General features: G+C 43.1%; 1 protein-coding gene across 3 annotated transcripts in view; it reads left to right on the top strand.

Moving 5' to 3' along the window:
* Positions 1 to 1,102: 1,102 nt before the first annotated feature.
* Positions 1,103 to 14,373, top strand: part of GRID2 (glutamate ionotropic receptor delta type subunit 2) — a 748,418-nt gene continuing 735,147 nt past the window's right edge. For all 3 annotated transcript variants that reach the window (XM_074904010.1, XM_074904009.1, XM_074904011.1), the window contains exon 1: positions 1,103 to 1,954. In XM_074904010.1, coding sequence (XP_074760111.1) covers positions 1,867 to 1,954 — 88 coding nt within the window. In that variant the 5' untranslated portion in view covers positions 1,103 to 1,866. The remainder of the gene's footprint in view (positions 1,955 to 14,373) is intronic.

Here is a 14,373-nt window from a genome sequence, read left to right as displayed (position 1 = left end):
CTACGGAGGTGCCTTCAAAATAAGTTCTTTCTGAAGAAAAGGGGTTGACCAACCTCTGTTTAGACTTCTAATAGGACTATTAGGTCTTACCAATGGCTTATATGAGTTTAGAATATAGCCACTATGTCGGAGCAGTTATTTGACTTCTGCATCCTGTCTCTAGTGTGACTAGAAAAATAAAAGTCAGAAGTGTAACAAGACGTAAAGTGGGGATTTAGACTCGTTTATAGGAACATACTTAACCTCTCTGAGCAATTCTCCGTCTGTGTAATGGGGATAATGTATTTAACTGCAGCATGAGAAGTCTGAGGATTAATTGGTTAATGAATTCATAGTACCCCGAGCATGAAAAGTGCACTCTAAATGTTTTCCCTTAGAAATTTCTCCATTACCTAAAGAGAGACGAAGAAAAAAGCCAATTCATTGCTTTAAAGAACTGTGAGAATTTCATCAAGAACACAGATAATTAAAGTCATATTAATAGATTTTGAGGTCTTCATTTTCCCCTTGAGGCCAGGTGTCCCTGATTTTTTTTTTAATTTTTTTTTTTTTCTTTTTCCCCTTCAAGCAGTGTCCCTGACTCCGTTGTCAAAGACTGAGAAGCAAAAGTGCCCATCTAGCTTTGAACTTGATACCTGCAGTGGAGTTGCAAGGTTAAATAAATGGGGTGGTTTTTTTTTTGTTTTTTTTTTTTTTTTAAGCTGAGCATAACACTTCAAAAAGATCTCTCCCCCCCCCCCCCCCTTCCCTCCCCCTAATGTATTTTTAGGCTGTATGCACTCCTGCCTCTTGTCTCTTCCTTAGTCCCAGCTGAAGATTTCAAGGGAGACGAGAGCTCGATTTTGTTTCTCCCTGGTATTGCAGATAGGGGGAGGAGGTGGTTATTAGAGAGAAGCGCTCTCACTCGCTCGCTCTCTGTTTCTCCCTCTCTGGCTGATAGCACTTATCTCTCGCTCTCTCTCCTTCTCCTAGGTGATCCATTTCTAGGCAACGTGCTGGCTGGTGCTGGAGCTGCCAGCTCTCCCTGCATCCCACCAGCAAAGCAAGCTCCAAAAGCAACCTGCAGACCATCATCTGCCTTCCTCTGCCTTGCTTCGGGTACTCCTCCTCTCGCTCCTGCCCTGTCCAACCACTACCTTGCGCGACAGAGACAGCACGCTGGGCTTGATTTGCAGATTTTTTTTTTTTTCTTCCAGTTGTGGGAAGCAATTTTTTTAAACGAAGGGTGGGGGGAAATCTCTGCATTACTATCTGCATTACCTTGAAGTTCACTTTGTTTTTTGGCCTCCGGGGGGGCTTTTCCTGCAGGAATCTGGTTGCTGGAAGCGTGATCGCCTGCTCTCCCGGTTGCCCGCTCCTCCCCCCTCGCTGAAGGCGAGCTATTTGCTGCGGGCTCCCGGGGCTCCTCTGGCCAAGAGGGTTTGTGTGTGTGCGCTTGTGTGTGCGTGTCCGTGTGTGTCTGTGCGTGTGTGTGTGTGTGAGCGTGGTGTGGGTTGGAAGTTGCTGTGCAGCAGCCGGGACCGAGCGGATCCCTGGACCCGGCGGAAGGATGGGGATTGTCTGACCAGCAGAGGCGTCTGCTGCCCGCGGCGGCGCCCGGGCTGGATGGATTTGCTGCCGGCGCTCCCAGCAACTCTGGTGCTGCCCAGGAGCCCCCCGAAGTGACGCGGGGTTTCGCCGAGGAGAGAGGCGCCCGGAGCCGCGGGCTCGCTCCCTGCCCAGCCGCGGCTGTGCGCCAGCCACCGGGATTTACACGCTCCTCCGGCGGCACCTCAAACTCTTGGGTTTCCTGCGCCGCGCTATCCTCCGCGGTGGCACCGTTTGGCGAAGAGATCTGTTGTTACAAAGCCTGGACCTCCGGAGGAGATGGAAGTTTTCTCCCTCATCCTGGTCGTGTCCGTCTGTTGGACTCGAACCTGGAAAGCGGCGATTGCAGATTCAATCATTCATATCGGTAAGGGGGTGCTGCGTCTGCCGATGCTGCTGGACACTTTTCCAGATCTCCTTTACAACCTTCCCTCTCTTGGCAGGCTTCCCCCCCGCCTCCCCCCGCAGCCCCCGCTCTCTTTTATCTCTTGCTGGCTCGCTTTTTTGTTGTTGTTGTTTGTTCCCCTCTTATAATTGCTTTCTACCACGATTTTAGGCGTCCTCTTCTTCCCCTACCGCTCTGTGTTAAGGTTTCTTGGCGCGGTTTGTGGGTGCTTTAGACCTTGAGGTTTTGCGCGGCTGATGATCGGGGGGGGGGGGGGGGGGGGGCAGGGCTCAGGCACTTCCCCAGTCCCTCAGCTCCTGCTTGCCTTTCTCCTGCCCCGGCTTGCCCTCGGGCGGGGGGAGACCTAAGCCTCCCCGTATTTCCCACACCACCGTGACAGCCACGCAAAGCCTCCCCCCTTTCCTTTCTTCACCGCCTCCCCCCCCATCCCGCCTTCCTCTCCCGCGGCGGAACAGGTGGTTTGGCAACGTGAGCGCTTCCCCTCCCGCGGGCGGCTGCAGGGGCGGGGGGCCACGGCCGCCCCGCACCCCCTTTCCCGGGCCGCCACCCCGCCGGCCGAGTGGGCGCCTCCCGGGGCCGCGGCGCCCGGGAAGGGGAGCGGCCTCCCTCGCCGCCGGTGGGTGCAGGGGGGCAGCGGGCCCCCCCTCCCGGCGGCGGCGGGGCAGCTCGGGTGATGCCCGTGGGCACGGCGCTGCCCGCCCTCCCAGCCGAGGAGAGGGCGCCCGGGCTGCCTCCCGTTATCCGGAGCCATCCCCGGGCCCGGCAGCCCTCCTTCCCGGCCGGCGCATCCCTGGGAAGCGCCGAGCCCCGCCGCCGAGCAGCGTCGTGTTCCTGCGACCGGCGAGAGCGGGTCGCCCCCCTGCGCCGGCCGGGGGTGCGTGGAGCGGGGCTCAGAGGAGCGGGGCGCAGAGGAGCGGGCGGAGGGCGCTTCCCCCGCGGCCGCTCGCCCATCTGCAGGCACCGCACGCAGGCGGAGCGGGAGCCGGGAAACGCGGGGGAGGGCGGGCGGGGGGCGCCGCGCTGCCCCGGGGAAGGGGCGTTTGGGGGCAGGGTCCCGCCGGCGTTTTGGAGAGGTCCCCGGGGCGGTGCCGGCCCCGGCCGGGGGGCAGCTGAGGCTCTCCCTGGGGTTGGATTTATAAATATGTCTGCCGGTGCCTGTCGTGGGGATCCGTAGCGGGTGTCTGTGAAGGGGAAAGCGGGGAGCGCGGTCGGGAAGCCCGGTCGTCAGGAGGTTTCCTGCAGGACACCGGCATTTGGGCAGCGATGCGCCAGCCCTTCGTGTAGCCCTCCCAGCGCCCAGCCCCGGGCTACCGCTCCCCTTAGGTACCGCAACTTTATAGGGGTCAGTCCTTACAGCTGTGTGCGAGTGGAGCATCAAATATTGCCCAGGGGAGGCAGCGCTTTATGCCCTCCTTTTAAAGAGAGAAGGACTTTTTTTTTTTTTTTTTTTTAAATTCTTCCCAGTTGTAGACTGTTAAAGCGACACTAGGAGACGGTTATGTCTTACGATTTCTCTCGTAAGAGCCTGTAGCAAACCGATCAAACCTTAGGATTTGGGGGGAAATTTTGACTGTGTAGCAGATGAGTTTCTTTGCAATCCCCTGTCTCCCATCCTCCTGGCTGAAGGAGCATTGCTGGGCGAGCTGTATGCCTTTGCACTAGCATCAAGGGAGACGATAGCTTTTCTCTCGGCGTCTTAATGACAATTTTGTTTGTTTCACTTGTTTATATATGATGGATACAAGACATTTTACCGCTAATGTTTTTTATAATGCTGTTAGTGATTAGATGCATCAACACAGTAAATCCTTATTGAAAGCAAAAGACCCCCACCAAAGTAGTTGTTTCTCACACGATTAATTTGTCTTGAGAGACAATTAGAACAGTTGACAAGGGGATTACCTCTTTTTATAGACTGGTTTATGTTGCCATGAAAATGGCAAACTGATAATTGTTACACAGAGCTTTAAGTCTACTAAAATGAATACACTCAAAATAAATGACCTGAAATTAGAGCTATTTTAACACTAAATGGGTAGACAGTTAAATATTCCAATTTATACAGCTCACAGATGAAAATCTGGCCCTTAGTAACCCACTGTATTTTGTGACCTGGATGTTCTGACCCCCTTTTGTTTTCTTCCACTTGTACTGAGTAAACTTATGTATAAAATATTTAGACATAAATAATAATCTGCATTCATTTATATGAGTTAGCATAAGCAGTAGTAGGGTACTCCATGAACAAATTAACTACATAAAGCCAAAGAAAAACCCCAAATGCTCAGTTCAGGGGAAAAGAAATACTACCAGAGGTAGTAAGTACTGAATGCCTTAGGCAACAAACATTATCTCTGTAATGCATTACCTTTCTCTCACTCTATGTGTTAAAATATTGAAGTGGAAAATATTTTCCAAAGTTTGGGAGGGGCTGATGGTTGTAAGAAATACGACATTACCTGTGCGGACCTTTTTTTTTTTTTTTTTTTTTTGATAGCACGTACTTTTTCAGTATAATGCACTGTCTTGCTTGCCTATGTATTATTTGATATGTTTCCTCTAAAGGGACGTTTTTCTGTATCAAAGTATATTATCAGCCATCTCTTAGACAATGACAAAAAATGTTACAATTCAGTGAGTAGAGATTAACGACTTGGTGATGGCAGTGGGAGGGGTATGGTGACTGGTGCCTATGATACATTTTTTCATATTTCTGTCTTCTGAATGGCTACAGCTGCAGCTTTTGATCATTAGAACAGGTCTGTGTATATGTAAATGTGTACATTTAAAAATAAACGCTTTCCTAGATCATATTTTAAACATTGGTAGGACTGCTTATAGTCTGTATGTTTCTGCTGCCCTGCTATTATAAATAGGAACTGGCAGTTCAGAAAGACTACATTAAGCACTCTTGTGAAAATGTTGAAATGAATCGGCTCCACTGTAATTTTGCTTACCCCTATATAAAAAAGAAAGGGGCAGGGTTACCCTGTCAAAACGGTGCAATTCTGTATTATGCTGCTTCTCTCAGCCCATGCATTGATTGAGTAATTTCATCAGCCCCACATTACTTGATTGCTTAGAAGTTTCCTAATGATCTGTATGCTGTAGGAAGAATCTGGAAGTCGTGAGTAGAATGGCAATGGTTTTGTGTTTTATGAGGCTATTCAAAAAGTCGCTCTGATTTATGTAGCTCGAAAGCTCTAAAGTCTTTGAGATTAGCCACGCTGCCTGATATTTTCTTCATACATCAGTTGTCCCACACTCCTCACTCCCTACACAGTTTAGAACAGTGCTTTAATTAAGCAGGGATTAGGTGGCATTCCTTGTCAACTGCACAATTTGTGTCTGCTTTGTATCTTCTGTAGCTGATGGTCTCATGCTTTTATATTTTGTACTTTTTTTTTTCTCTTGACATGTACATAGTAGTACATCTGTATGTGCATATGGATTTCTTATCATGCCTGTAGAAACATATATGCAAATATGTATGTATTAGGTACAGCAAAATCACCTAGGGCAGCAGTCACATAGTATGGTACAAGAATTTTTGCTGAAAAAATACACTGAAGTATTTTTAAAGGCTAGTTCATTGCAGCAGTGTGCAGCAATAGTTCAGGCACCCTAATTACTTCAAGTTGATTTTTTATGTTTATCAGTGGCTTCAGTCATATGCAGTCAGTTGCGTACTGTCCTTAGCTTTTTTTATTTTCAGTGGCAAGTTCAGATATATATATATATGATATATAGTTATATATATTATATGTGCCTTTACATATATTTATACATATGCTTTTAGTATACATTTTTTTATATATATACTGTGATTTATTTTTTTCTGAGAGAGAAAATTGGATCTGTTCTTCCCTTACTCCTCTCAGCTTTTAGACTTTGCAGGCCAGGACTGCTGCATTCCTTGTGTTAGGCAAGTTCCCAGCATTACTGAGTCCCGAGTTTTGGTTCACACTTTTAAGCTCTTCTGTGCCATGGATAATAATTTCAGGGCAATTCCAACATGAGGTCGATTATTTACTAGTTCTGTTGATATTGGTAGTGCCCTTAAAATGTAAAAAAAATTTGTAAGGGAAAGGGAGTCTTCTAGCTGAGTGGTATGCACATCCACATTTCTTGTAAACTGGTGCACTACAATGCAGCTTGGCTTGTACGGTGGTGTGCATTGGTAAGAAGAATGTAATTTGCTGTGCTATTGGTAAAGCCTCATTAGAAGGTATGTAGGGTATGTCACTAACTGTTCATTACAGTATTCTCACATATATTTTCTAAAGCACAGGACAAGCAAGCAAACCAGATTTATTAAAACCAAATAGATCTATATGTGCCTGTAGTGTCTACAGATAAGCATTCAGGTCGGTTTTCCCTGCTCTGGAGTGTGCCAAGTTTACTTGCTTATTTTAAACATACATACGAATGAAGACCTGGAATACAATGCACTGTGCTTTAGCAGCCAGTAGGTTTTATTAGTAACTATGTTCTGCTTCAGTGCACAGCATGAGTGTTTCTCTGTGTTTCTATGTGTGCTATTTCTTAAGTTCTCTGCCAGGTGCTTAGATTTGGGGTGGTATTTCAGTCCCTGTAATGTGTTTTAGCGCTAGTTACTCTGCAGCCAAAGAGGGATGGTTCTGCACGCCACAGATTACAGCTTGCTATCCTCCAAAGGCACGCCCGCCATTAGGTGTCACTGCTTTCTGGAGTGTTTCTTAGTGATCAGCAGGGCCTGATCCGGTCTCTTGTAATCCGGGTGAGTCGTTTAGTCGGCTTCATAAGATTTTAAACTGAGTTTGTGGATTGCTGACTACAGCAAGTGGCTCCTTTTCATGTTCTTAAATAATTGTTATGGTTATTTCAAGTTCTTTGCCCTTGATAAAGACAGAAAAAACCCAGCCATCAATTTTCAAGTAGTGTCCTAACAAATGCCTGATGTGGCAATCACTGCTGCTGCTGTGTGCTTTCAGATGACTACTTATGGATGCACAGAGTCTTTATTCTCACAATGCCATCTTTGAAAAAACACACTGGAGAAAAATCTTTTAAGACTGTGACTACATAAACCTACCAACTGAGGTTCATTTAACTTAATGAACAAAGGCATTAAGTATGGTTCCCTTCCACTCACTGGTCCTGTAAAGCAAGTGGTATTGGCAGGAGATGACTTTTGTAAGCCATTAGGTTACTCCCTAGATATAGACTTGAGCTTACATCATTTTCTTCCATTTGATATATAGCTATCTATAATCTGCCATGACAGACTGTATTTTGCCAAAATTTATTGGAAGCTTTTGCCTTTTGAGGTTTGTATTTTTACTCTTTGTAACTGCTACTCCATTGCATGATTTATTTTTTTTTCAGCACACTAACTGGTTTTAACAATAGTTTTTGTGAAAAAGTAGTTTTATTTGGCTATCAGTTTCTAGTTATTTTTCCTAATTACCTGAATTATATATGACAGCATGGTAAAACTCTTTTAATCTTCCCACTCCCCAAACAGAGTTTGTGTTTTGTGTCTTCAGTGTTTAAAAAACTTAATTAGACATAGACAATTACTGTTGCTGTTTGGTCTTAGGAGTGACCAACAGGAAAACAGTATTCATAAAATTATCTATATTTTGAGCAAATATGAGAAAACACCTAAACTCTGAAAATATATTATGTGAGTATATTATGATACATGATACCTTGGTACGTGCAAAATGTTGACTTCAGGTGATACACTGGTAATGAGGCAAACTAGGATACCTTTCTGCACCTGCAAACTCAGATGTCACTTTTTTTTTTTTTTAAATTAGATTTGAATTCCATAAGGAATAAGTTATTTTCTAAACTGGTGAAATTGGAAGAAAACTTTGTCTTCAGAGGCAGGCTTGGCATGTCTGTCAAAGCCTGGACGACTCCACACCTGTGCATCCTATAGGCCTTACAGTCCAGTTCATGGCTCCAGTGATGCTGACACCCATCTCTGAGACCCCCAGACATACTCATTTGTTTGTGCTGTCTAAAAGTGCCAAGAGGCAAGTATGACAGTCACAGCCCAACAGTAAAGCATAACATGCAGTTTGCTGGCAAATTGTCATAGTGGCTGGGAACTGGGCACAAAAGCTCATGTTTCTCTGGGGCATTTTTTACCCTAGACTGACTGGCTGTCTACAACTGTCTTCCTACTGGTTTCTTGGATACAGATGTAATTTATTTCCTTCTATGATGATATTTTATCTTCCTGCGCCATCTACTGTGTCCATGAGCAAGTAGGAGTTGACTTGTTGCTTGAAGTAGCTAACCAAAATTAGCCTTTTTCAGAGTAATATTGACCATGGCTTCGTAGCTCCTCTAGGCTAGTAGACTGTATTGGAGAATGTGCAATACTCAGCTGGTGCAATGTGGTACTTGGCACGGAATATGTGCCCAATACTAAATGCTAAATAAATGTGGTGCTGGGCTAGTTAAACCATCCTCAACATCAGGTAAGGAAGTCAAAACCTTCTGGATGCTATTCTTAGCTGGCTTGTGCATTTGAAGCAACATGCAGAGAAGAGCAAGTGCTGCTGTCTCCCACTACAAAGTTAACCGTGTATTCTTGAGGTAATAATTTAAACAGAGAGGAATGGAAGCATTTAGAGGAAGAGTGGGTGAGGAAAAGGTGTCTGTCTTGCTGTACCTTTCTGTATTTCAGCCTCTTCTTGTAAGCACCCGCAGGGCATTTTCCTCTGCTGCTATTCGTTGTAGGAGTCAGGCGTTAGTTTCTGGTTATTGTTAGCCAAGTGGCTGTGAGAGATAATGGAGTAAGAGAAAGATTCTCTTGTGTCTGCAACCACTATAATTAATAATGCTTTATGTGTCTTGGAGAGTTATAACTGATCTGTGTAACAGGGAGGACACAGGCTGAAATTGAAGGTTAGTAGATGAAAATGTACTGGTGTTTGGATGACAGTTATGAAACTTGGCAAGGGAACAGGCTTGACATTGTACAGTGCTGTAATTTTGTGAGGTTCAAAATTTATATCCTAGTTTCAGTGATCATATACTTAATTCAGAAAAGGAGATGTTTTGTATGCTGTATTGTACTACAGAGTGCACTTCAGGGGGCGTCTTGTTCCTGGTTTGGTCTGGGGTAACTACATCAGTTCAAGGAAGAGATATCCTGTGAGCTCTAAGTGTTGAATTAAAAAAACCAACCCACGTAGAAAGTGACACTTCCTTAATGAGATAGTACAGTTAACTACAGCATTTCTGTGTAGCATTATATTCTGTGTAACATATATATGTCTCTCCCAAGAAGTGATACAGAGACAAATACTGTAGTTTTAGTGAACTGTAAACTGATGGATTTCCAAGTGCAGGGTTAGATTTAAAGTAGATTTCCATTGCACACAGTAGTTCCGAGTAGCGTGGAAAAAAAAAGATGAAAGGTAAAAAGTTTCCTGAAAGTTGTTCTGAGTTTGTCTGACAAGCTATGCTCAAGAGGAAATTGAAAAAGAAAATGAGTAAAAATACAAGGAGGGGAGGAAAATAAGGTATCAAAGGCAAAAGCCATTAGTTGTCTCTGTTTCTGTTTCTTTGGGAGCTATATAATGTTCCTGTAAGTGATGCTAAATGGAAAAGTTCTGAACCAGAAAGGGGGAAATGTGAAAATACAGAATTTAAATGAAGAATTATATGTGTATTTTAACCTATTAGATAACAGTCTGTGCTGAAATGCTAATTATTCCTAATTGTTTTATTTGCCTTACCCATGAATAAAATATCACGCATCTAATAAAATATGCAGTGAAAATCACTGTAAAATTCCTCTTGGAGTCTTTCATGCAGATTTAAAGGATTTAATATCTTATTTCTTCATTGCTTTTTAAATCATTAACTTTCTATAATCAGTTGGATTGCGAAGGCCAATATCCAATGAACCTAACAATAATTGCTTGTTTTGCAGAACAATTTTTTGTTAGTCCAACCATATCTTTCTCAGAGGCCTTAATCGAGTTGGTGATTTCATTATAATAGTTCACTTGTGATAAATCAAAATCAAATAGCACCACTCCGGTGCTGTGGAAGTTAGCTCTTGAGACAGTAGAGCATGGTGTAGCAGCAAACCTGAATGTCAGGCCTGGATTCGCTGTGCCTGATTTTAATGTATACAGATACAACAGTGACCACTCTCGCAAATCCATTTTAAATAGAGAAATGAAAATGTGCACAGGGCAGGCTCTCCTGACTTGGGACTCCCACTCCAAACCTGTGTTCGGGACCCAGACCTGATGACAGACAGTCACTTGATTTGTTTTTAAAGCACGCAGAAGCTCAAGTCTGACTGACTGCCAGTCAAGCTTAGGATTCTGAGCTATTGAGATGTTTTGAAGATGTCACTTGTCTTTCTCAGGTGACAAGAGACAATTTCAGTTACCTTACTGATTGCAACCAGTATTAAAAGTTGTCTGGCAGTATATCATGGGCTAGAAGCATACAGCAGGAACATCTCCAGACCAAACGCTATTAAGCGAGGGTATTTGTTGTTGTATACCTTTTGCCTTCTACATTGTAGTCTTTATAGTGTTCAGTTTAAACATTTTAGAATGTTTTTAAACCGTTTCATGTACTGGAGAGTTGTTAAAGGGAAAAAGTAAAAAAGATCTGGTTCTTGCTCAGCGAAGTCCCTGTGGAGTACTGACAGTGTACTGCCAGTGTATGGTATGGAATTTGTGTTAAATGGCAAGTGAAAGGTGATAGCCACTATTGGTCATATTGAAATACACATACTTCTACCTTTCACTATCTTTATTCATTTCTTTCTCTCTCATATTCCAAGTTCATGGGAAGCAGTTATGATGGTCGCTGTGTTCTGTACTCTTAAATATATGTTTTTGTTCTGTCCAGGAAGAAAAAATTTAAACACATCATAACACAAATATCTGTTACTTGGACAGATAAAGTTGCTTTTTATTTCTCTGGAATTCCACTTTTTTGACCGTTTTCGAGACAAATATACCTCAAAATGTTGGTTATCGTGCTTAAGGCTAGTCTTTCTTCAGCTCTCCACTTTGTGAATGTACCGACCCAAGCAGTATTGCAGTATAGCCACTAATATATTTGCTACACATATATTTAAAAATTTTGTACTCGGGTACCACTCAAATTTCCAGCTCCATGCTACAGGTTAATAACAAGCAATGGGGTATGTGTTAAAGTATGCATGTACAACGTATAAACACACACTTTTTCAGTAATTAGAGGCCTTCTTTTTGAAAATACTTGACTGGGTGTTTTCTTTAATTTGGGATGGCACTGGTTTCTGTCTTAAATAACAACACAGAGATTTGTGGCGAGTAAGTCATAATGTGAATACAAATCATGAAATGATACCCCACTGTGATAGAAGCTGTACAAATATGAAACAAAAAGTTGGCTGTCAGAAGATTTGAAGATTAACTAAAAGAGAGGGCTTGGATCTCTCTGCAACTCGGACATCAGGAGACAAAGTTGCCAATCTTTTAGCATCTTTTGCAAGACAAATTCATTCATTCATATTAGTGAATAATCACTCTGGGTACAAAGGAATGAAAGCACATGGGATGTGCACATCTACAGGGATGTGCATATCTACAGGGATGTAATGACAGGGCAGATGCCGCATGGCTGCTGTCAGTATTTCTCGTTTGGGGCATGTGATAACAAAAGTTACAGTGCTGTGAGGTGAGAGGGTTGACGGGGAAATAGCAATGTGTGTATAATCATTACCTACAATGCTTTATTGCCAATAACATTGGTTAAATTAGCAAAATAAAAACAGTCATTATCTCCTCAGCTGGCAACATATGACTCTGGCTTTACCTAGTAGGGGAACTAATGCATCAGTATGCACATGTGTGCTCTCTCTCTTTTGTTTGGACAAATATTTCATAGCATAGTTTTGGAAGGTGTCTAGGTACAAAGAGCCCTTTTGGGGAAGGTGGAACAATACGTATATATTGCAAAATGCCCAACTTTGTTTAAAAGAGATTTTTAAACATAATCAGTGATTCTAAAAGCTTCTGCCGCCATGTTAGCTAGCCTCGTGGAGTTTTAATAACTGAAATATTATTGAAACAATCTAGAGAACTTATTTTCTAACTCCTTGGAGTAGGTCTCCTGTTGTGGAATTGGATTGCATCCTGGAGCTACATGAGAAATACCCATCTGCTTGAAAAAGTTCTTTCATTTTTGCCAGTGCTGCAAAGAGGAGTATAGGGACTATGTAAAATAAAATGGCTGAGGGGAGTGGGCAGGAGAAAAGTGTGTCCTGTATATAATGTAAATGCTGGACAGGGAATGATCAGCAAGTGCCCAATTGGTGTCACCATCATGGAGGGTGATGTCTTAGGGACATCATCGATGCTGTGTCTAGCTGCAAGGAGAGGAGGAGTTTGCAGGTAAAGGGCAGCATGAGTTGGCAGGAAACAAAGTGTTATCTCTGTAGCAGAAAGGCTCTGGAAGCAGGACTACTCTGGGGAAGGGTCTGATGGTGCCTTCTCGGTGGGAGTTTCAGCAGGGGATGAAGAGTTGTGGTTAGAAGTGGTGGGAGTTGGTTGGGTGCTGAATAGGACAGGTTGGATTGGACAGGCTGTATAGAAGATGTGTGTGAGTATCCATATGAGGAAAGTTGGGAAATCCGAAGGAGTGAAGCACTTTAATGGCCCAAATATTACTGAAAAGAATAATAATATAATGCAAATGATGCTTTGAGAACAATTTATCTAAAAGATAATGTTAAGTTTTAAAGAAACTTAAGTTATAGATTAGAATATGGGATTGTTTCTCCCTGTCCATACTCTTTTACTTTAAAGCATTTGATTTGTGTGGTAAATCTTTTTTTTTTTTTTTTTTTCTTTAGCTGATAATTGTACCTGGTTACTTTGCAAAAAAGCGAGATCCATCTTTTATTCTCTAGTACTGTTGTACACAGGTACAAACAGTGAGTACTGAAGTGTCATCTTTCACCCCTCTGCTCCCAGGATAACTCCGAGCATATAGTATCTTCCTGTGCCTTAGCATTATCCCTCTGATTAAATAGTGTCCTTTTGCTTCCTCTGTGCAGCAGTTTATTGCTGGTTTGTACCATGCCTCCTTGTAAGCTCAGCTTCTGTGGCTGGTGAGTGGGAGGAAGGGATGCACACAGCCACAGCTTCTGCTCCATTGACTTTTGACCTAATTTAGGAAGGAAGGAAAGGGAAAATAATGCAGCATGCTTCTGGATTCAAAGCCTGCTGTGTCTTTTGTGGAGTGAGAGGGAGAGCTCTAGCTTTCCCCTCACCGTTGCATAGCTTGCATTAAGAGTTAGACCTCTCTTCAGTGAAGCTCTGGACTGGTGAGTGGATCTGCTTTCACGCTTATTTTGTGGCATATGTCCTCCTTTGGGCTGTTGAAGCTGAAGTCTGGTTTTCTGTCAACATCAGCTTTGTTCAACTCTCATTCAAAGCAGCAAAGGGATAGATATAAATACACTGACTTGTATTTCCTCTAAATGAGACACAATAAAAGTTGAGGATAATAGATTTTAAAATATTTTTCTGTTTGAGATCAATAATCTTTAATAATAGGGCTGAATGATGTATGGGAGGAGGAGGTAGATACTTACTTCCTCAGGGGAAGGTAGATAATGATAGCACTTGGAAACTGCTATTGCTGAAAATGATCTTCTGCAGGATTTAGGAGTAAAAAAAAAAAAAAAAGAAAAAAAAAGGCAGCTCATTAAGGTACTGTGGGGGTTTTTAGCATTTTTTAAAGGGATGCATTTTTTCCCCTCATTTTTTGTAAGACTGCCAAATGTCCCTGAGGCTAGAATTAATTGGCTCTTTGTGTTGTGTCAAGTAAGGAGTACAACTGTTTTCAGAAAATACTAGGTTTATAGACTCCCATCCAGAACGTGAAAGGGAGAGAGAGTCTAACTTTATACAAACAAGGTCCTTGCATCATTTTGTGTCACTAACTTGGAGTTACAAATAGAATATTGAAATTGTCGGTGTTGTCCCCTTAACCCCCATCCCTTCATTCTGCCTAATCCTCTCTTTAGAACAAGCATGTGCCATTTTCCTTCCCTCTCACCTCCAGGCATCTGCAGTGAATAATCAAATGTCTGCTACTTAAGAATAACCAGCATTCAGGTTTTCTGAGGCAGCTTCAGGAGTAAGTGCTATGGAGATATATTTTGTTGTTAGCTTTGCTTTAGCAATACAACAGACGTTACCAGCTGCGGTTCGTTTCACAAATTCCCCCTGACTATTTTGGATTTGAAGGTGTTTTATTTTTTAATACTGCCTTTTCAAATGCCACTTCTCATGATGGTTTGAAGTCAGTGGACAGCAGCAGATGTCGATATAAGCTCTGAAATGGCTCTTTTA

The sequence above is a fragment of the Athene noctua genome, chromosome 4 (assembly GCF_965140245.1).
Source record: "Athene noctua chromosome 4, bAthNoc1.hap1.1, whole genome shotgun sequence".
Taxonomy (NCBI): Eukaryota; Metazoa; Chordata; class Aves; order Strigiformes; family Strigidae; genus Athene; species Athene noctua.
Note: the sequence above shows the minus strand (reverse complement) of the source record. Positions and strands in the feature narration are given on the sequence as shown.